This window comes from Scyliorhinus torazame, chromosome 13, assembly GCF_047496885.1.
Source record: "Scyliorhinus torazame isolate Kashiwa2021f chromosome 13, sScyTor2.1, whole genome shotgun sequence".
Lineage (NCBI taxonomy): Eukaryota > Metazoa > Chordata > Chondrichthyes > Carcharhiniformes > Scyliorhinidae > Scyliorhinus > Scyliorhinus torazame.
In genome coordinates, this window is record NC_092719.1 from 133,055,775 (window position 1) to 133,079,388 (window position 23,614).

Below are 23,614 nucleotides of genomic sequence, written 5' to 3' on the forward strand. Positions count from 1 at the left end.
ATATTGTCATTGTGTCAATTGCTACACTGGTAATACAGTCTTCACCCTCTCCATGCTCTGTTTTTGTATACCTGGAAAAAAAACTGTCCTCTGGTGAAACAGTACAGGGCTATGCAGGAGTGGGATTAATTGGATGGTACTTTCAACATGCTGGGACAGGTATGATGGGCCAAATGGCCACTTGCTGTGCCCTTCTTCATAAAGCATCTTGTATCTATGTTCTTTTTTAAAATCACCCCTTCAATGTGTTTTGTGATTACTTGGTACAATTCTTTTCACCTTTTTCTACCAATTCTTCCTCCACAGTGCCCTACCTCCTCCCCAATACCACCCCTTTATTAAAATCTCTTTTGAAATTGCTTGTTTTGTTGAAACAGACCAAGAAAGCTGATTGTTGATTTAAAAATAAATGCTTAACCATTACCTCTCTCTTTTCATATGTACATTTCATCCTGTGAAGAGGGGGCAGGTTTGTGTCTCATTGAATTCAACAAGGAATATGGTTCTGAGTGGAGGGACAGATTGCACTGTCAACATGTGGGACCTGAAAACCAGGAAACTCCATAAATCGTACAAGGTATGCAGTTTGGAAAACCTGCTGGGGTGTTTGGGGACACAGTTTTACCCTGGTTTCTTACCGATTGAAGCAGAAAGAATGTAGTGGATTAAGTCTTTAATGTTTGTCACTTAATGTATTCTCGTACTTCCAGTCTGTAGAAAATGTTTGTCACTTAATGTATTCTCATGCTTCCAGTCTGAAGAAAAGCAATGTGTGTTGGGAATGATATGGTTTAGAGACAGCGAAGGCTTTCTCTTGATTCCATAGCAGAAATTTCTGTCATTATTAAAGAAGATACCAAGATGTGTCGCATCATTAGAATTGTTTGAGTAGAGAGCAGTGAGAGATAACCGTCATTAAATTTGGAAATAGCCTAATTGCTGCAGGAAATTCGCCAACCTTGTGAGCAACTAGTTATCAGCACAGCAGCTTCAAGAACAAAGTTTTTATTTTCTTATGAGTTGATGTCTAAAATGGGTAGTGCTGAGCGGCGACATATATTTTCTTTTTGTGGCAATGGCAACAAATATTTTGGTAACCATGCTAATTTTAATTTCTGACTCAATTGTTGGTCAAGAATCTACCTTGGTTCATTAACCAGCTTTCTTCCTCCTTAGTTGGTAAATTAGGATTTTGAGCTCCACAATGGACTGTTAATTCAGAATCTATGTATAACTTTAGCGCAGTACTTGGGTGCCATCCTATGGATGACATGGCAAGCTGAAGTTTGGCTTGCCTGCTCAGCAGAATATAATTGATATCCCAAGAGCTTGATGCCATGACCAGCATTCCTGTTTTAACTACCAGCACCAAACCAACTTATTTTGCTGCTTGCTCATTCATTTGCAGAAACGTACTGTATAAGATTTGGCTGCTGCCTTTGTGTTGGCCTCCCAAATGGTATTGCCCAGCCTGTACGCTTCCACTGTCACCTGAGCCTTTGCAGGCTTGTGTCTCCTTAGTCTGGGATGGTTTTGTGGTGGGCTATTCCTAATTGCATTCTCAAAAATTAGAGTATTAAAATTAATCACAAATTTATTTTATGCCTTAAATAACTGCAGTATCCAGAACACATCCTTGCCCTCAACAAGATGGGGTGCCGTAACCTAAATTACTAGATCAGAGCATTCAAATGGTCTAGGATAGAAATTAAACCCATTTTAAAAACCTTTTAATAGACATTTTTAATTTGTTCATAAGGCAGAATTATTGCTGGCTAGATCAGCATTAGTGTAGATACACTGATGGTGCTATTATGGAAGTTCCAAGATTTTGACACAGAAGGAATGGTAATACAGTTCCAACTTTGGGTGCTTTTGATTTTGAGGGGAATTTGCAGGTGTGGGCATGTCTGATGCCCATATTCTTTTAGATGTTAGTGGTTGCAGGTTTGAAAGGTGCAGTTAAAGGAGCCTTGGTGAGTTGCTGTTGTATCTTCTATACAATAACATTGGTGCTACTATGTGCCATTGGTGAAGCGAGTGAACGTTTAAGGTGGTTAATGTTTTTTTTTATTATTCGTTCATCGCTGATGGGCCAGCATTAATTGCCCATCTCAAGGTGTGCTGCCTTGAACTGCTGTAGTCCATGTGGTGTAGGAACACAGTGTTGTTAGTTTCAGGAATTGATGCAGCAACAGCAAAGGAATAGAGACATATTTCCAAGTCAGGATCATGACTTGGAGAGGCTTGCAGGTGATGATGTTCCATGAATCTTCTGCTCTTGTCCTTCTAGGTGGTAGAGGTCAAGGGTTTGAAAGTTGTTGTCGAAGGAGCCTTGATGAGTTCCTGACATGAATCTTGTAGATGGCGTATACTGCTGCCATTGTATTGGCAGTGAAGGGAGTGAATGTTTACAGTAGTTGCAATCCCCACTGAGGAGGACTGAGATGGTTTCCCATCAATAACCTCTGCCATCTTCCTTTGTGAGAGGTATGACTCCAACCAGTGGAGAGTTTTCCCATTCAGTTTTGCTAGGGCTCCTTGATGTCAGTGAATTGCTACCTTGATATCAAGGGCGGTCACTCTTATTCCCCTTTGGAGTTCAACTCTTGACCACGTTTGAACCAAAGCTGTAATGAGGTCAGGAGCTGAGTGGCCCTGGTGGAACAGCAACAGTTTTTCTGGAACAGAAAAATAACCCTCAGTGAGCAAGTTATTGCTGAGTAGGTGCTACTTGATAGTACTGTCGATGACCTCCATCACTTTGATCGAGAAAGACCGCTGGAGTGGTAATTGGCTAAGTTGAATTTGTCTTGCTTTTTGTGAACTAGACAGGCAATTTTCTACACTGCTGGGTAGATGCCAGTGTTGTAGCTGTACTGGAACAGCTTGGCTAGGGGTCCTGGTATTTCTGGATCACAAGACTTCAGTATTATTGTTCGAATGCTGACGGGGCCCGTTGCAGTATTTGGGGCCTTCAGCCATTTATTTTGTCACGTTGAGTGAATCGAATTGACTGAAAGCTGGCATCGTGATTCTGAGGACCTCTGGAGGAGGCCGAGATGGATCATTCACTTGGCATTTCTGGCTGAAGATTGTTGCGAATGCTTCAGCCTCATCTTTTGCACTGATGTTCTGGGCTCCCCATCATTGAGGAGGAGATAATTGTGGAGCTGCCTCCTCCATTTGGATGTTCAATTGCCCATCTTGATAGTAATGGGGGATGAGTTGGGATGTGAGGTTACAAATGGTCATTGTATTTGATCCTACTGTTGCTACTGGCCCGTGGTGCCTCATGGATGCCCAGTTTGTCTTGATTTATCTGTTCAAAATTTGTCCCATTTTGCACAATGATAGTGCACACATTATGATGGAGGGTATCTTCAGTGTGAAGACAGGACTTTGTTCCCACAAAGACTGTGTGGTCATCATCCCTACCAATACAGTCATGGACAGATTCAGTTGTGACAGGTAAATTGGTGAAGACAAGGTCAAGTAGGTTTTTCCCTCTTGTTGGTTCACATACCATTTGCCAAAGACCCAGTCGAGCAGCTATGTCCTTGGCCCGTAATGGTGCTGCCTCCCTCCACCCCCCCCCCCCCCCCCCCAACCTCTGTCTTGATAAATTCACATGGTTTGGGGGCTTGTTTCTGCATTTGAGTTTTAGTCTGTGTTCCTGGCACTTGGTTGTTTTCTTCTGATGACCTTTTTTTGGCTCCTTGGAGTTGAGCTTGTCTTTGCCAATTCCCCACCTACTTTGTTCAGGGACCACCAGCTTGTCCAATTCTTTCCGGGGAGAGTGTTTGCTTTGTTCTTTTGTGCTACGAACTCCATTTTTGTATTTTCATGTGGTCTGCTGTGATCTTTGAGAGTTATCGTTTGGATGTTCCCCATCGGTGGGCTCACCTTGCGGTTTTCTTGCAGTTTGGCTTTTATCACAGCACTCTGTTCTTTTGTGTGTCTTTGTACCTGGAGGTGTGCTCTGGAGAGTTAATGGTTTTAGTTCCTTGCTCCAGCATCGTCTTGCAGCTTTGCATGTTAACTGGAGTTTGCAGTGTCTGTGCTCTGGTGTTTACAGGTAGTGTGATAACAATTGTTGGAGCCTGGGGTTTGGGCTCATTCTTCTGTTGCTGGTGATTTTTCTGTGTGTTTTCCACTCTAGGTACAGTGGTGATTATCTGAAGGTTTGGCTGGTCTGGCCAAAGAGGAGCTTCTGCTGCCTGCAAAGAAATTGGGCAAGCTCTGTGAAGAGTGAAGACAATTCAGAAATGTATTCCCAGTCGAGATTCTCTTTTCTAATGAGCATCTCGGGAACTTGTAGTTCTGTGCAGTTGATGGCACACGTTGCCAAGACTAAGAGTAACACAGGCATCTCTGTTCAAGGGAGAAAAAAAATTGGTTTTGGATGACGTACGTGATTTTGAATATCCGCTTGTTGCCATACCTTCGTCTTTCTAGGATCATGACTATCGACTGATGTCAGATTCCTACAGGCTTGTGGAGTGGTGTGTCTGTCATTCATAGTCAGAGGTATCTCAGCCACAGTTCTTTATCGGAGAGGACCTTAACGCTGCCTCCTATTTCCATTTTGAAGTTGTTAAGGTGATGGTTTGATGAGATGTCCGCATTCCAAAAACAGAATTCAGGATCCTTGACTTCACCCAGGAAGCATGTTGAGTCTCTTTGTGGTGCAGTACCTCAGTCTCATGGATTGTCTTGGGATCCTCTGATCATCTGGGTGTCCTGACTTTGCATAGCCTTTCCAGGTGACCCAGACAGTTGTAGTTGAAATAGACATCACCGAGAATGTTGGATACTGCTCTTTGGCTCATCAGTGCTGACATGGACGCTCACCCTCTTGTGGTCAGTTTGGATATTGCATCCCTTGGCGTGGAGAATCTCTCTCCCCCTTTGTTGCTTTACTCGCTGGACAGTTGGGGTTGCTCTTGACAATGGCTTTCACCAAGCTCATCAGTGCTGTTGGTGGATTCCAAACTCACTGACTATTTGGCCTTTTCTAGAGTCTGATTTTCCTTGGTGTGTAGTCTGAAAGAGCACAGTCAGCCACTCTGACAACAATTCTAACCCTTGTAAATTCTGACTTAATGTCACCATAGTCACAGCCATGAACCATTCCCTATAATTTGTTTATAAAAGTATACACCGGTTCTCTAGGCTGTTGGACATATTGTGTGCTCGCAATTGTGTGCTCGCAAATGTTGTTCTTTCTTGTATTAAAATATGTATCTCCAAATTTTATGTAATTCTAAAATCAATCAGAAGATTTAGTTATTCCTTGCCCCTAAATAATATCATTGACTACAGGCCAAAATCAGTGTGTCCGCTTGTTCAGCTTCTAGTTTTTTTTAATCTTATCCTGAAACAATCATCCATCTTAGTCTTTCCTGCCAAAGTCCCCAATTTTGTACTTTGGTCCTTGGATCAGTCCAAATTGGTCTGAGAATCTTGGTTTGTTGTCTATGGTGGTTTCAGAGTTCAGGGAAGTAAAGCTTTAAATGCTGTGGAAATTTTAAAGTTAGTGCATCTCGCTTATATAAAGAGTGGTCTTGTGCTTGTCGTGTTTTGACAGGGTCCTGTGGTATTAGTAGTCCCGACCTCTTTGGCTTTAGTTTTGTGCCATGGTTACTCAAGCTATTCTGGTTCTTCGCTGCGATATCAAAGGATTTTGGTTGTTTTACAATGGAATCCTGGCTTTGTCAGAGATTTTTAAATCTTCAACTTTATTATTTTTATCTTTCAGCGATCTCTGCTGCCTCGTGATGTGGTGGCAATTCTGAGCTGGGGCTAGTTGTGGCACTTTTGGAAAGTCGCTGTCCTGCCTCTTTTTTTTTTTTTTTAAAGCACTGAAACTTTAGACTAGTCCTGGTTTAGAACTCAAGTTTTGGCTCACCCCTTCTTCTTCAACCCCACACTCTGGGCAGTAAGGCGATCTCCCAGTGTGTCTTCACTTCAAGTGCTTTTGATCATGTCAGAATGCTGCTCCTTTAATTTTCCTGCTTTTCAATTTCTGAGTCCAGAGTCGATTTTGAAGATTTCCAGGGCAATTCCCTCCCAACAATAAACCAGTATGCCACCACCTCTGGTTGCCTGTTCCTTTGGTGGGATAGAACATACCTAGGGATGGGTGTGCTCGTGCCTGGGACATTGTCAAGTATGATTTTGTCAGACTGTTGCTTGACTGGTCCATTGGACAGTTCTCCCAAAATTGACCATAAGCTCCCAGATATTAGTAAGGAAGATTTTGCAGAGTCGGCAGGCTGATTTTGCCATTGTTGTCTCTGGTGCCGATGTCAACGGTCATTGGTCCCTCTGGTTTCATTCCTTTTAAACTTTGTAGTGGTTTGACACAACAGATTGGTTGTTGGGCCATTTCAGAATGCATTGAAGAGTCAACCACATTGATGTGCACATGACTGGGGTGGTGTGAGTTAAACTTCATTAGTGTTGTTGGATCTGCACTCATCTAGGCAAGTGGAGAGTATTCCAGCGCACTCCTGACAGTGCCTTGTAGATGATGGACACGCATTGGGGAGTCAGGAGGTGAGTTACTTGCTGCAACAGTCCAAGCTTCTGATCTGCTCTTGTAGCCACAGTATTTATATGACTAGTCCAGTTCAGTTTCTGATCAATGGGAACCTCCAAACTGCTGGGAAATTCAGTGACGGGAATGCCATTGAGTGTCAAAGGGCGATTCTTTCTTGTTGGAAATGGTGATTTCTCTCTTGATGGAGATGGTGATTGCCTATCACCTCTGGTGCAAATGTTACCTGTCACTTGGCAGCGCAAACCTGAATATTGTCGAGGTATCGCATGACAGACACAGACTGCTTCGGTATCTGAGGAAGTGAGAATGGCACTTAACGAACACCGTGCAATCATCAATGAACATCCACACTTCAGGCTTAATGTTGATGGGAAGATTATCTTGTCTGGCTTGCTGGGGAAGAATGCTATAGCTGACTGCATCAATTTAGGAGTTTAAATCCCCTATACTGGCAGAATACAAAGCTGTTTCCTCAGTTTTTTGACCGATTGGGAAGAGTTTTGAGAATTTGAATTTGGATGAGTGAGGTTAATATCTAGTTGGTGATTAATTTTTGCTGTTTCAATTTTTGAATGTTAGGCTGCATGTGCATTTCTTTAGAATTCTCCATGATTCCAGAAGCAGCTTCTTAAAAATAAATCCACTTTTTCATACAAATGATTAGTTTTACATAGGGAATGACATTCCAGCAAAGGTTAATGGCTTTAGGTGAAGAATGTGGGTTGAAATTGGAAGGAGTGGAGTGGGCACAATATGGATTGATTTCTGTATGTTAAGGAGTTTTGTGTAGCTGCACACTATCAAAGCATGTTTAATTTCTATTTTGTTTTCTGTGCAGGGTCACAAGGGCATAGTGACTTGTTTAACCAGTGATTGGGATGACCATTGCGTGCTGTCAGGGTCTCTGAGTGGTGAAATTATTCTGCACGATATGCTGAATGATGAAGTTCCCCCCACTTATTGCTGTCGCAATCAACAGGTACAGTTTATGTGATGACCACAAGAAGGAGCTCTGACATTTGGAATGCATGTGGTATCTTTTATATATTTTGGCACCTGCTATTCTCATTATCAAATTTAGTTTGTGTTCTGCTGTAGACAACTGGTTCCACATAGGAACAATTTTTCTAAGGAAGGACATTTTAACCCTTCAAGTTTTGCCCACTACCCTAGGTACCTGGTCCCTGATAAAGATCTACAGGCTGAACCCTGTACCTTCTCCCACCTCAATCTGTGGTATTAAACTTCATGATGACGGAGATGAATTATTTTTGAACAAATCTATTTTTCTCCCCACACTTTTTCAGGAACAGTTTATTCTGTTTCTCGTGCAAAATGATAGGGAAAAAGCTCAGGCATATGTTGTAAATAATGTAAAAGTCCTTCCTGTGTATTTGCTTTGTTCCCATTTCTTTCATTTTTATTTATTTGGGTCTGTGGACCCATAATATGGATGTGCCTTTAAGCAGAAGATTCAAAGTGAAACTGCCTGCTTGCCAGGACACTGTGTTCCCAGGTTTAGTATTTTGGAAAGGAGAAACCAGACTCGTCGACAACGAGTGGATCTCAGAAACCTGGGGCGAAATTCTCCGTTATCGGTGGAAAGTCCGATCGGCGCAAAAAACGGCGCAAATCCCACTTGCGTCACGTCATAAAAATGGGACGATAGTCTCCGGCCCGAAATGGGCTAGCAGCGACGTAACGGGATCCGCGCTTGCGCAGTGGTTCACGCCGTGCAGCGTCATACGCGCTGCACGGCGTGACGGCTCATAAGGCCGCGCAGCTCCCCCCCCCCCAACCGACCGGAACACCCGACCGCAACACCCGACTGGATGGCTGGCCGTCGCTCAGCCCCGAGGTTCGAGTCACGCGATGTGGAGGCGCTCCTGGACGCGGTGGAGCAGAGGAGGGACGCCCTGTATCCCAGGCACGGCCGCAGAGTTGCCCCACGCCACAGCCGGCGTCTGTGGGGGGAAGTGGCAGAGGCCGTCACCGCTGTGGCCCTGACACCACGGACAGGCACCCAGTGCCACAAGAAGGTGAACAACCTCGTCAGAGCAGGCAGGGTGAGCCTCCCCATATCCCCCCCTCCCCATATCCCCCCTCCCCCATATCCCCCCTCCCCCATATCCCCCCCCTCCCCCATATCCCCCCCCTCCCCCATATCCCCCCCCCTCCCCCATATCCCCCTCCCCCATATCCCCCTCCCCATATCCCCCTCCCCATATCCCCCTCCCCATATCCCCCTCCCCATATCCCCCTCCCCATATCCCCCCTCCCCATATCCCCCCTCCCCATATCCCCCCTCCCCATATCCCCCCTCCCCCATATCCCCCCTCCCCCATATCCCCCCTCCCCCATATCCCCCCTCCCCATATCCCCCCTCCCCCATATCCCCCCTCCCCCATATCCCCCCCTCCCCCATATCCCCCCTCCCCCATATCCCCCCTCCCCCATATCCCCCATCCCCCATATCCCCCCTCCCCCATATCTCCCCCTCCCCCATATCTCCCCCTCCCCCATATCTCCCCTCCCCCATATCTCCCCTCCCCCATATCTCCCCTCCCCCATATCTCCCCCTCCCCCATATCTCCCCCTCCCCCATATCTCCCCCTCCCCCATATCTCCCCCTCCCCCATATCTCCCCCTCCCCCATATCTCCCCCTCCCCCATATCTCCCCCTCCCCCATATCTCCCCCTCGCCCATATCTCCCCCTCGCCCATATCTCCCCCTCGCCCATATCTCCCCCTCGCCCATATCTCCCCCTCGCCCATATCTCCCCCTCCCCCATATCTCCCCCTCCCCCATATCTCCCCCTCCCCCATATCTCCCCCTCCCCCATATCTCCCCCTCCCCCATATCTCCCCCTCCCCATATCTCCCCCTCCCCCATATCTCCCCCTCCCCCATATCTCCCCCTCCCCCATATCTCCCCCTCCCCCATATCTCCCCCTCCCCCATATCTCCCCCTCCCCCAAATCTCCCCCTCCCCCAAATCTCCCCCTCCCCCATATCTCCCCCTCCCCCATATCTCCCCCTCCCCCATATCTCCCCCTCCCCCATATCTCCCCCTCCCCCATATCTCCCCCATATCTCCCCCTCCCCCATATCTCCCCCTCCCCCATATCTCCCCCTCCCCCATATCTCCCCCTCCCCCATATCTCCCCCTCCCCCATATCTCCCCCTCCCCCACATCTCCCCCTCCCCCATATCTCCCCCATATCTCCCCCATATCTCCCCCTCCCCCATATCTCCCCCTCCCCCATATCTCCCCCATATCTCCCCCATATCTCCCCCTCCCCCATATCTCCCCCTCCCCCATATCTCCCCCTCCCCCATATCTCCCCCATATCTCCCCCTCCCCCATATCTCCCCCTCCCCCATATCTCCCCCTCCCCCATATCTCCCCCATATCTCCCCCTCCCCCATATCTCCCCCTCCCCCATATCTCCCCCTCCCCCATATCTCCCCCTCCCCCAAATCTCCCCCTCCCCCATATCTCCATCTCCCCCATATCTCCCCCTCCCCCATATCTCCCCCTCCCCCATATCTCCCCCTCCCCCATATCTCCCCCTCCCCCATATCTCCCCCTCCCCCATATCTCCATCTCCCCCATATCTCCCCCTCCCCCATATCTCCCCCTCCCCCAAATCTCCCCCTCCCCCAAATCTCCCCCTCCCCCAAATCTCCCCCTCCCCCAAATCTCCCCCTCCCCCATATCTCCCCCTCCCCCATATCTCCCCCTCCCCCATATCTCCCCCTCCCCCATATCTCCCCCTCCCCCATATCTCCCCCTCCCCCATATCTCCCCCTCCCCCATATCTCCCCCTCCCCCATATCTCCCCCTCCCCCATATCTCCCCCTCCCCCATATCTCCCCCTCCCCCATATCTCCCCCTCCCCCATATCTCCCCCTCCCCCATATCTCCCCCTCCCCCATATCTCCCCCTCCCCCATATCTCCCCCTCCCCCATATCTCCCCCTCCCCCATATCTCCCCCTCCCCCATATCTCCCCCTCCCCCATATCTCCCCCTCCCCCATATCTCCCCCTCCCCCATATCTCCCCCTCCCCCATATCTCCCCCTCCCCCATATCTCCCCCTCCCCCATATCTCCCCCTCCCCCATATCTCCCCCTCCCCCATATCTCCCCCTCCCCCATATCTCCCCCTCCCCCATATCTCCCCCTCCCCCATATCTCCCCCTCCCCCATATCTCCCCCTCCCCCATATCTCCCCCTCCCCCATATCTCCCCCTCCCCCATATCTCCCCCTCCCCCATATCTCCCCCTCCCCCATATCTCCCCCTCCCCCATATCTCCCCCTCCCCCATATCTCCCCCTCCCCCATATCTCCCCCCCTCCCCCATATCTCCCCCCCTCCCCCATATCTCCCCCCCCTCCCCCATATCTCCCCCCCCTCCCCCATATCTCCCCCCCCTCCCCCATATATCCCCCCCCTCCCCCATATATCCCCCCCTCCCCCATATATCCCCCCCTCCCCCATATATCCCCCCTCCCCCATATCCCCAAGTGAATCCAGCCCTAACCTTAACCTCTGCAATGCACGCGCAACCGATGGCGTGCATTCATATACCTGCCTAATACTGTTGCCTTTTACCCCTGCCACGACCCCCCCCCCCCCCACAGGAGAAGCGCGCAACAATAGGGAGCATGTGAGGACTGGAGGAGGGCCCGCTGATGAGAGGCCGCTGACCGTACACGAGGAAAGGGCCCTGGAACTGGCTGGCGGACCTGAGGACCGGGAGGTTGCTGATGCAGAGGTCGGGGGCCCACCAGCAAGTGAGCCACCGACAGCCCGTCCCCATATCCCCCCTCCCCCGTATCACCTGATCACTGCCTGATGTCTAACCATGCATGCTTCATTGTGTATCGCAGGACCAAACGTCCAGGCACCCATCCCCGCAGATGCACACCGCCCGCAGGGTGCCCCTCGGAGACCACAGGAGACGGAGAGACCCGGACCCTCCAGCATGCGACGCCCGCAGGATGCCCCTCGGAGACCACGGGAGACGGAGAGACCCGGACCCTCCAGCATGCGACGCCCGCAGGATGCCCCTCGGAGACCACGGGAGACGGAGAGAACCGGACCCTCCAGCATGCGACGCCCGCAGGATGCCCCTCGCACACCACGGGAGACGGAGAGACCCGGACCCTCCAGCATGCGACGCCCGCAGGATGCCCCTCGCACACCACGGGAGACGGAGAGACCTGGAGCAACAGGGAGACGACACCCCCTTCACGTGCGGGAGCGACCACCCAGCGATGAGGGGGGCAGCCACAGGCCCCCGTCACATCCGAGCCAGGACACCCCTACCCGGGACACCCCTACCCGAGACACCCCTACCCGGGACACCCCTACCCGGGACAGCACTACCCGGGACACCCCTACCCGGGAAGACGAAATACCAGACAGTGACTCAGAGTGGATGGGTGGAGACGAACCCCCACCCCAAAGTGCCATGGAGTCAGAGTGGGACGAAGAGCACGACACAACGCCACTGCTGTCACCAACACCCTCCACCATCGCAGAAACACCACGGTTGGGCACTTTAGTGATGAGGCGTCTGGTACACTCACTGGTGCGCACAACACAGCCGTCCCGGTACAGCAGGTGGAGGTAGGAGCAGCAGAGGGACCGGGCGGTCGGAGGGCAGCCCAGGCCAAGCGAACATCTGCCGCCCAGATGGATCCCGGGTTCCTGCAGTTACCACACCCACACATAGATCCGATGCAACCACCGATCCGGAGACGAGCAAAGAGGGTGACGGGCGGCTTGCGGCGGCTGCGGTCGCAGGTGGAGGAGTCCACTCGCGTCCAGGAGCTGGGAGTGGTCCCGGTCATGTGTGCCACCCAGGCTGACACCGCACGGGTGGCGTCCGCGGTGGAGGCAATGGTTGCGACGGTGTCAGACATGGGGAACAGTTTGCGAGGCCTGGGGCCTTCCGTGCAGGCGGCGTCTGTGGCCCAGGAAATGGCTGCCCTCTCACAGGAGGCCATGAGCCAGTGCCAGCGCCAGATGGCAGAGGCGCTCAACGCCATAGCCCAGTCTCAGCAGGCCATGGCCCAGTCTCAGCAGGCCATGGCCCAGTCTCAGCAGGCCATGGCCCAGTCTCAGCAGGCCATGGCCCAGTCTCAGCAGGCCATGGCCCAGTCTCAGCAGGCCATGGCCCAGTCTCAGCAGGCCATGGCCCAGTCTCAGCAGGCCATGGCCCAGTCTCAGCAGGCCATGGCCCAGTCTCAGCAGGCCATGGCCCAGTCTCAGCAGGCCATGGCCCAGTCTCAGCAGGCCATGGCCCAGTCTCAGCAGGCCATGGCCCAGTCTCAGCAGGCCATGGCCCAGTCTCAGCAGGCCATGGCCCAGTCTCAGCAGGCCATGGCCCAGTCTCAGCAGGCCATGGCCCAGTCTCTGCAGGCCATGGCCCAGTCTCTGCAGGCCATGGCCCAGTCTCTGCAGGCCATGGCCCAGTCTCTGCAGGCCATGGCCCAGTCTCTGGAGGCCATGGCCCAGTCTCTGCAGGCCATGGCCCAGTCTCTGCAGGCCATGGCCCAGTCTCTGCAGGCCATGGCCCAGTCTCTGCAGGCCATGGCCCAGTCTCTGCAGGCCATGGCCCAGTCTCTGCAGGCCATGGCCCAGTCTCAGCAGGCCATCGCTGAGGGCATCAGCGCCAGTGGCCATGTGCGAGCCGGAGTCGCACTGTCACAGACAGGGTTTGACAACACCCTGGGCTCCATGGCTGCAAACCTGCAGACCCCTGTCGATACCAGCACGGGCCTCCAGGACTGGCAGGGCCAGATGTCGGGGGGGCGTCGGATGGCCAGTCCGTTCGCATCCCCCACCCATGTAGAGGCCTGGGGGCCATCGGGCACCCCGAGGGAGGAGGAGGTGGTGTGGTCCATCCCGGCTCCCTCTGTAGGGGAGGTCCCGGTACACCGCGACACCTCGGAGTCCCCCCCCACCCCCCTCTGTCCCAGGTGCATCGGGTGGGCAACGGGCAGGACAGGCTGGCAGCTCGCCATCCCAGTCGCCCGGGCCGCAGCCTGGCCCATCTAGGCCAGGACGCCCCAGGAAACGGCCGCCAAAGGGATCCAGTGTCAGAGGGCAGGAATCACAGGAGTCCACCTCCAGTTCTGCTGTACTGTCTGGGGAACCACGTAGACGTAGTCAAAGGGCCCGTAAGGCCAAACAATTAGACACTGAGTAAGTTGGCACGGGTGCAGGGCACAGATGAGTTTTAGGGGCTAGGGCACGTGCATGAACTCATTTCGTTATTAAAGTCAATGTTACACCTACAGAAGCTGCCTTTGTGCTCTGTCCAAAGCGTGCGGGGGTGTCATGTACGTTGAGCGCAAGTGTGTGTGTGAGGGGTGGTCTTACCTCAGCCCCAGGTGAGTCTGCCCCCTTCCCCCTGGGCCGCCATCAACATCCCCCGGGCAGAGGACGGGACCGTGCGCTGCAGTGTCACAGCCGCATGCAGGGATGGTCCGGGTGGATGGTGGTACTGTGGCCATGGGTCAGACATAGTCCAACGATGTAGAGCCAGGAGCTCATCGCAGGGCGGGTTGTCATCATCCTCCATGGCCTGCGATAGACACGCGTCCACCCGCAACTGTGTGAGCCCGGCCCGTTGTGCCGCCGGTTGATCGGCAATGGGGGGGGGGGGGGTGGGGGTGGTGTGCATGCGGGTGGGGTGGGTGGGGTTGGGGAGGGGGTGAGGGTGCTGGGGGGGTGGATGGGTGGGGGGTGTTGGTGGTCGGCTGTTGCCATGGTGTGCGGTCTGTGGCCATACTACCCGATTCCCACGCCCATCTAGTCAGTGAAGCGGGCGGCTATCAGTCTGTCCCGTGCCCGCTGGGCCAGCCGGTAACGGTGGACAGCCACCCGCCTGTGTCTACCCCGTCTGCCCTGACCATTGCCCCCAGCCCCCTCATCTGGGGAGGACTGTGCCTCTTCCTGCTGCTCCTCCACTCCGCCCTCCTCTGCCTGCGGCACATCGCCCCTCTCGATCACTCCCCTTGTCGCTACATGGGCATCATTGTAGCGGTTCTCCGCCTCATTGCGTGGCCTCCGTATAGGCGTCATCAGCCACGATCGCAATGGGTAGCCCCTGTCGCCCAGCAACCAGCCCCTCAGCCGGGGATGGCGTCCCTCGTACATGCCGGGGATGGATGACCGCGACAACACGAATGAGTCGTGTACACTGCCTGGGTGACGGGCGCAGACGTGCAGGATCATCATGCGGTGGTCGCAGACCACCTGTACGTTCATCGAATAGGTCCCCTTCCTATTAGTGAACACGGCCCTGTTATCTGCAGGTGGCCGCACGGGGACGTGCATCCCATCGATCGCGCCCTGGACCATGGGGAACCCGGCCACGGCAGAGAAGCCAACGGCCCGGGCATCTTGTCTGGCCCGGTCCACGGGGAAGCGGATGTAGCGGTGCGCCATGGCATAAAGGGCATCTGTCACTGCCCGGATGCACCGGTGCACCGATGTCTGCGATATGCCGGACAGGTCCCCACTCGGTGACTGGAATGACCCTGTTGCATAAAGGTTCAGGGCCACCGTAACCTTGACGGACACGGGGAGAGGGTGTCCCCCGCCAGTGCCACGCGGTGACAGGTGTGCCAGCAGGTGGCAGATGTGTGCCATGGTTTCCCGCCTCATCCGGAGTCTCCTCCTGCATTCCCGGTCCGTGAGGTCCTGGTATGACTGGCGGGGCCGGTACACACTGGGCGCCCTCGGGTGCCTCCATTGCCGTGGGGCCGCGACGTCCTCCTCCCCCTCCTCGTCCTGTCGGTCAGGTGTCCCTCCAGCCTGGGCGGCTGCCGCCTGCCCCTCTGCGGCAGCCTGCGCCGCCTCTCTGGCATGCTCCTCCTCCTCATCCAGGGCAACACAGACATGAGCGGCTGCCACCACGGCGGCCAACATCGCTGGATGATCTGAAAACATGACGGCCTGGTGGGGGGGGGGAGGGGAACGACGACATGTCATCATTGCCCATATCCCCTCCTCCCCCCAGCCAGGTGGCATGGACCGCATGGGTCCAACTGTTGGAGGCTGGCACCTGGCCAGGTGGACCAACTCATTTGCCCTCCCATCACCCTCCTCGGCACGGACCCCCTCCCCAACCTCCACCCCAGCACGGACCCCCTCCAACCCTCAACCTCCACCCCAGCATGGACCCCCTCCCCAACCTCCACCCCAGCATGGACCCCCCTCCCCAACCTCCACCCCAGCACGGACCCCCCCCCCCAACCTCCACCCCGGCACGGGCCCCCTCCAACCCCCAACCTCCACCCCAGCACTGACCCCCTCCAACCTCCACCCCAGCACGGACCCCCTCCCCAACCTCCACCCCAGCACGGACCCCCTCCCCAGCCTCCACCCCAGCACGGACCCCCCCCCCAACCTCCACCCCGGCACGGACCCCCTCCAACCCCCAACCTCCACCCCAGCACGGACCCCCTCCCCAACCTCCACCCCAGCACGGACACCCCCCCCCCCCCCCAACCTCCACCCCGGCACGGACCCCCTCCAACCCCCAACCTCCACCCCAGCACGGACCCCCTCCAACCCCCAACCTCCACCCCAGCACGGATCCCCTCCCCAACCGCCACCCCAGCACGGACCCCCTCCCCAACCGCCACCCCAGCACGGACCCCCTCCCCCCCAACCTCCACCCCGGCACGGACCCCCTCCAACCTCCACCCCAGCACGGACCCCCTCCATCCCCCAACCTCCACCCCAGCACGGACCCCCTCCCCAACCTCCACCCCAGCACGGACCCCCTCCAACCCCCAACCTCCACCCCAGCACGGACCCCCTCCCCAACCTCCACCCCAGCACGGACCCCCTCCCGGCACTCCCCCGGAGCCCAGTCTACTCTAACCCCCCCCCCCCCGCCGCCGCACACACACACACACAAGCCGAGAGACACCTCTCCTCACGTAATCAGTCTGCGGCCACGCCATTTCCTGCCCAGAGCCAACCCCCCAGGCCGTCACTCACCTCCTCGCTGGTCGGCGTGAGCCTGGAGCACCGGGTCATGCCGATGAAAAGGAGGTTTGATTGACGCCGACGTGAACGGTCATCACGTCGACGGGACTTCGGCCCATCCGGAAGGGAGAATATCGGCAGGCCGAAAATCGGCTGCCTTGCGCAGACCCGTGACATTCTCCGCGGCAGCGGCGCCATTAACGCCCCGCCGACTTTTCTCCCTTCGGAGACTTCGGCGGGGGCGGGATTCACGGCGGCCAACGGCCATTCTCCGACCCAGCGGGGGGTCGGAGAATGACGCCCCAGATTTGGAGCGATTCTGTTCGATTGGCTAACTGCCGACCAGTGGGTTGGCCAGGGATAGTGTTCCACCTGGCAATGGGCAGTGAAATGAATGTTTCCTGCGTGGTGCTTTCTGAGAGACTGGGCAGAAGTCTGTCTGTCCTCTCGAATGGAATTAAGAGATCCTGTGCCACTATTTTGTAGAAGATCAAGGTAGTTAATGCCAGACCAATATTTCCACCTCCACCAACATCATTAAAGTAGGTTTGATCACATTGTTGTTTGTGGGAATTGCTGATTGCAAGTTCATAGAATCCTGACAGTGCAGAAGTAGGCCATTCCACCCATCAAGTTTGCACCAACTCTCCGAAAGAGCACCCTATCTAGGTCTAATCCTCCGTCCTATCCCCGTAACCCCACCTAACCTTGGGACACTTGGGAGCAATTTAGCATGGCCAATCCACTTAACCTGCACGTCTTTGGACTGTGATTTGAATCCAGAGCACCCGGAGGGAACCCACGCAGACCGTCGCCCAAGGTCGGCATCGAACCCGGGTCCCTTGTGTTGTGAGGTAGCAGTTGGCTGCCACATTCCCTACATGACATCCTCGGGTCAGGAAAGGTGATATATAAATGAAAGTCTTTGTTTTTAATGATCGAACATTGGGAAGAGACAAAGGCATTTTGAAGTAAAAAATAACCTTTCTGAGGAAAAGGTTGGGGGCAAATATTGAATGAGTGAAATAAAATGCAAACGCAGTTGCCACTCCGTGGTTCTTTTGATCTTCCCACCATGATTTCAATGAAAGAACAACAGAAACTCACAAAAAATGTGAGTAAAAGCTGTTTTCTTTGGAGTTTCCAGCAAATGCATTCTGTCGCTACAGCCAGCCAATCAAAAGAACCACTGTAGAAATTTCAGGTGCTTTTTATAAAAAAAAAGGTTAAAAAAAAAAAAAAAACTGCACATATTTTTCTGTATAACATTTTGCATGCTGCAGAAGTGAGGCAAAATGCCATTGGCCACGCCATGCACTCTGTAAATGGCATAGGAAAAGTTTTCTTGAAACTCAAATGCAAGTTGTGAAATCCTTTAGTTTCTTGGTGATGAATTGGTCAGACAATACTAAAATCCATGTCTTTTGACGATTAAGACTGCAGCCAAAAAGTAAATCATCCTTTAGAGAGTGCCCAATCAGTTGTCCTGCTAGCTAATGGGTTCTCTGGTTCGGCAGTAGGTCAGTTATGCTTGGTCTGACATGTGCCTGTCTACAGAACTGACAAAGCCAAGATTAATTTATGAACTGCTGTGATTTTATTTCAGCCCCTCCGTGACCTGAAAATTTCTTGCTTCCAACGCTCTCTATTGGGAAGTGTCGGAGATGATGGAACCCTTGCATTGTGGGACCTGAACTCCTTACGGCTACAACATAGCTTTGACTATGTCCACAAAGCCCCTGCAAAAGCACTTTGTTTCTCTCCAGTGATTGAGCCATTAATTGTCACAGTTGGCCTTGATAAGCATATCTCCGCTTTTGATGTTCGGAGTAAATCGTAAGTATGACATTTCCAGCAATAAATCCCTCGCTCCCTTGATTTTTTTTTACAAAATCGAGCCATTAACTTTACTACAACAGTAACACGAGGATCTTAGCAGTTATTGAATCCAGCAACCTAAGAGAACTCTGGTGCTATCATGTCAAGTTGAAACTAAAACCTGACTGGGCTAATGGCAGCTAATAGATCTCATTCCGGTTTATGTTCTTTCACTCCTGGCCAATGCTCCATTGCTCATTAGTACCATTTGGTCAGCACTCTCTATTGGAAACCCCATATCTACTGACGTTAATCCAATTTACTGATACTGTCAGAGCTAGTAAGGTCTAGCTTTTTTTTTTTATTTATGCTGTTAGACAGCATTAGTTGCGCTTGACCTGAAATGGCAGGGCAGCCTGCATACTGTAGCACATGCCAGGGGCTCGGTTATTGTTTTTATAGATGCCTATCGTTTATTGTTTCACTGGTGATTATTTTGTTATAGATAACACACTCAGCCAGAGATTTTCTAAATGTTAATTTCACCAAATGATGTCCGCAGGGATCAATTTGTTCATGCTCATTTCACATTGAACCATTTATACTTGTTGCTCAGAGGAGGATGTGCAAAAGATGAAAAGGGTGGCTGGTAAAGTTGTGCCACTGAGCTTCCTACAACTCTGTGATGATTTCAATCTGGACCCACGGCGAAGAATCACTGAAACGACTACACGATGACATTAATAAGTTCCATCCAACCATCAGACTCACCATGGACTACTCTCCAAAATCAGTTGCATTCTTGGACACACTCGTCTCCATCAAGGACGGTTATCTCAGCACTTCGCTTTACCGCAAACCCACGGATAACCTCACGATGCTCCACTTCTCCAGCTTCCACCCTAAACACATTAAAGAAGCCATCCCCTATGGACAAGCGCTCCGTATACACAGGATCTGCTCAGACGAGGAGGAGCGTAACCGACATCTACAGACGTTGAAAGATGCCCTCTTACGAACGGGATATGACACTCGACTCATCGATCGTCAGTTCCAATGCGCCACAGCGAAAAACCACACCAACCTCCTCAGAAGACAAACATGGGACACAACCGACAGACTACCCTTCGTTGTCCAGTACTTCCCCGGAGCGGAGAAACTACGTCATCTTCTTCACAGCCTTCAACACGTCATGACGATGAACATCTTGCCAAGGTCATCCCCACGCCCCCACTACTTGCCTTCAAACAACCGCGCAACCTCAAACAAACCATTGTTTGCAGCAAACTACCCAGTCTTCAGAACAGTGACCACGACACCGCACAACCCTGCCATGGCAATCTCTGCAAGACGTGCCAGATCATCGACATGGATACCACTATTACACGTGAGAACACCACCCACCAGGTACACGGTACATACTCGTGCGACTCGGCCAACGTTGTCTACCTCATACGCTGCAGGAAAGGATGTCCCGAAGCGTGGTACATTGGCGAGACCATGCAGACGCTGCGACAACGAATGAACGGACATCGCGCAACAATCACCAGGCAGGAATGTTCCCTTCCAGTCGGGGAACACTTCAGCAGTCAAGGGCATTCAGCCTCTGATCTACGGGTAAGCGTTCTCCAAGGCGGCCTTCAGGACGCGCGACAACGCAGAATCGCCGAGCAGAAACTTATAGCCAAGTTCCGCACACATGAGTGCGGCCTCAACCGGGACCTGGGATTCATGTTGCATTACATTCATCCCCCACCATCTGGCCTGCGAAATCCTACCAACTGTCCTGGCTTGACACAATTCACACCTCTTTAACCTGGGGTTACCCCATCTCTGGATCTGTAAAGATTTAATCACCTGCTAATGGTCGCATTCCAAGCATTGTTTGGCATCTTTGAACCTGTCTATATATGTGTTTCTGGAACATACCTCTTCATTCACCTGAGGAAGGAGCAGCGCTCTGAAAGCTAGTGACATCGAAACAAACCTGTTGGACTTTAACCTGGTGTTGTAACACTTCATACTGTGCTCACCCCAGTCCAACGCCAGCATCTCAACATCATGATTTCAATCTAGTAATGCATGTCTATAGAACAAAATTAGTTACCATTATGGCTCCAATTGATACCTGAGCCTGTCGAGAATTGACAGAATTGAGTCTGTCGAGATGATGTCGACCAGTGTGTATTTTGTTTTGGACAGCAGAGTACAGTTGTTGGCCCGTTATTTCTTCATGTGGAAATAGAGGTGGGCTCAATAGTATAGCAGATGTCTATCTTGTTCATTTTGTACATTCCTGAGAAAATAATTCAACAATATTAATTAATCAGATTCTACAAAGATTGGTGTCCTAGTACCCTGATGTCTTTTTTTTCTTGGCAAAATATCATTAAAAATCCCATCTAATAAAACAAAGATTCGCTTTGCTTATTTGTCACAGACTAATTATAAACTGATGTAAACATGAAATGTGAACCCAAAAGACTTAATTAAAATGTTGTTGGAGCTGCGCTCCTCCAGGCAAGTGGAGAGTATTCCATCACACTCCTGGTTTGTGCTTTCTACATGGTGGACAGGCTTTGGGGAGACGGGAGGTGATTACTCTCCACAGGATTCCCAGCCTCTGACCTGCTGTTATAACCATAGAGATGCAGACGCAGAACTGGGGATTACATGAGGGGTTGTCCGAAACCATACAGTGCCTGCAGGTGCAGTTGGAGGAGTCCAAGTGCCTGCAGGGGCAGGAGGCAGGGCCGATCATGCGTGCTACCCAGGCCAACGCCGCAAGGGACGTGACCATGGTGGAGGCCTTGGGGGTGAATGTATCGACCATGGGTCAAAATATCCATGGCCTAGGGCACTCTACACAGGCGGTGGCATTGGACAGGACCAGTCCCAGAGAGACCTGGCACAGTCCCAGAGGGAGGTGGCCCAGTCCCTGTGCTCCATGGCCGCGAGCATGGAGACCTTGATCGAGATGAGAGCGGAACACCCTGGTGCTCGCTCCAGCCACACCCTGTCCCAAGGAGTAGCCCGAGAGCCATCGGGCACTCCCAAGAGAGGAGGAAGTGATGAGGCCCATACCGGTGACCCCCACAGGACCATTACAGTGCATGCCCCCACCCCACTGTGCCTGATGCATCCAACGGGCAGCGGACAGAACATAAATCAGAGATCATAGAAATTACAGTGCAAAAGGAGGCCATTCGGCCCATCGAGTCTGCAGCCGCTCTTGGAAAGAGCACCCTACCCAAGGTCAACACCTCCACCCTATCCCCATAACCCAGTAACCCCACCCAACACTAAGGGCAATTTTGGACACTTAAGGGCAATTTATCATGGCCCAATCCACCTAAACTGCACATCTTTGGACTGTGGGAGGAAACCGGAGCACCGGAGGAAATCCACGCACACACTGGGAGGATGTGCAGACTCTGCACAAACAGTGACCCAAGCCGGAATCTAACCTGGGACCCTGGAGCTGTGAAGCAATTGTGCTATCCACAATGCTACCGTGCTGCCCTTGAACAGGCGGTACCACACCAACTGGAACACCCGAGAGACTGCCAGGCCCTTACAGGCCCAATCGCTGAAGAGGACAGCCGCAGAAAGGGACCCAGATCACAGAGCGGGAATTGCAACAGGCCAGTGCATAAAACCAGAAAGTTTTAAAACCAATTAATTTGGCACAGGTGCAGCACATGAGCGTTAGGGACGAGGCCACAGACCTGTACAAAAATGTTCACCTTTTCACAATAAATACCTGTGCACAAACCTTTCAAACTGCCTTGATGCTCCGTCAGAAGGGTGTGAGGGATGGGCTGGGCTGAGCTGGCTGCAGAGAGGTCGCTAGGGGTCTTGAGGGGGGCAGTGCGATGGGCAGCCGTTGGAAGTGGGCTTTGGCCAGGGCCCCCAGTTCAGCCACGGCTCACTGCCCGGAACCCGACCCTACCCCCATCCCGTCGCCATCTCCACCCCGCCAGAGTTCTGTGAGACAAAGGGATGGAATGGCCAGCTTGCATGCAGGGATCATCAAGGTGGACAGTGGAAAGTGCTACCGTGAGTGGTCGAAGATGCGGAGCACCAGAGCTCATCGTGGAGTGGGTCATCCTTCATCCCATGGGCCTGACCCACTGTTACTGCCAACTCAGGGGCTACACCCCGTAGTGAAGCAGGTAGGAATCATGGAGGGGGGTGCGGGTGGGGGGGAGGGGGGGTTGGTGCATTGAGGGTGGTTAAAGAGGGGCAGTTCAGCTGAGGGTGGGATGGTTTGGCAGCCAGCCAGGTCCCTTAATCGGCAAACCTGGAGGCGATTAGAGGATCTTGCACGTTGTGTGGCTTCCTGTCCTTTCGCAGGCCCTTCCCCGCATCGTCCTCGTCGGATGAGGCCTGGCGCTCATCCTGTTCCTCCAGCAAGTTGCCTCTCTGCTGTGCTGTCTTTGCTGCGCCATGGTGTGGAGCACGCAGCAGGCCACCATGATATGGGAGACCCTCAGCCAGCCATGCCAGCGGAAGGACTGGCAGTCCACGGTCGCACATCTTTGATCATGTCCTACCCCCTCTCTCCCTCAGCAGCCACAGCACCTGTTTCACGATTTTTAAAACCACAAATGAGACTCGGTGTCGGTAATTCCTTCTGTCTGAGGTGGAGCATCCCGGAAGCTCCGGAGAATATCAGATGGGGCCCGTTAATGATATGACAATGACATTTACTGCACATACGGTGTAGAATGCATTGACGCCGCTGTAGAGGTGCCGGCGCATGGCATTCCGTCAGGCGCCCGGTGCCGGCCATGATTTTAGGTTCACTCACGATTCTCTGCCCAATCGTGATTCATGATTCTGGCAGAGCTGGATGGAGAATCCCACCCATTGCCTTTTGTTCTTGTCTATCCTCACCATGGCAGGGGGGTGGGCACGGGAGCAATAGGTCAGAAGGTGATAGCATTGAGGGAGAACTAGGGGATAGGGACAGCATGGCTCTGAGGCAGAGCAGACAGGGTGAAGTTGCTGAACACAGCGGGTCTGGTGGCCTGAAGTGCATATGTTTTAATGCAAGAAGTACTACGGGTAAGGCAGATGAACTTAGAGCTTGGATTAGTACTTGGAACTATGATGTTGTTGCCATTACAGAGACCTGGTTGAGGGAAGGGCAGGATTGGCAGCTAAACGTTCCAGGATTTAGATGTTTCAGGCGGGATAGAGGGGGATGTA

General features: G+C 52.8%; 1 protein-coding gene across 2 annotated transcripts in view; it reads left to right on the plus strand.

Moving 5' to 3' along the window:
- The first annotated feature begins 467 nt into the window (after nt 1–467).
- The window catches only part of LOC140387726 (protein NEDD1-like), a 100,682-nt gene continuing 77,535 nt past the window's right edge, over nt 468–23,614 (plus strand). For both annotated transcript variants that reach the window (XM_072470889.1, XM_072470890.1), the window contains exons 1-3: nt 468–577; nt 7,404–7,544; nt 18,189–18,418. In XM_072470889.1, coding sequence (XP_072326990.1) covers nt 500–577; nt 7,404–7,544; nt 18,189–18,418 — 449 coding nt within the window. In that variant the 5' untranslated portion in view covers nt 468–499. The remainder of the gene's footprint in view (nt 578–7,403; nt 7,545–18,188; nt 18,419–23,614) is intronic.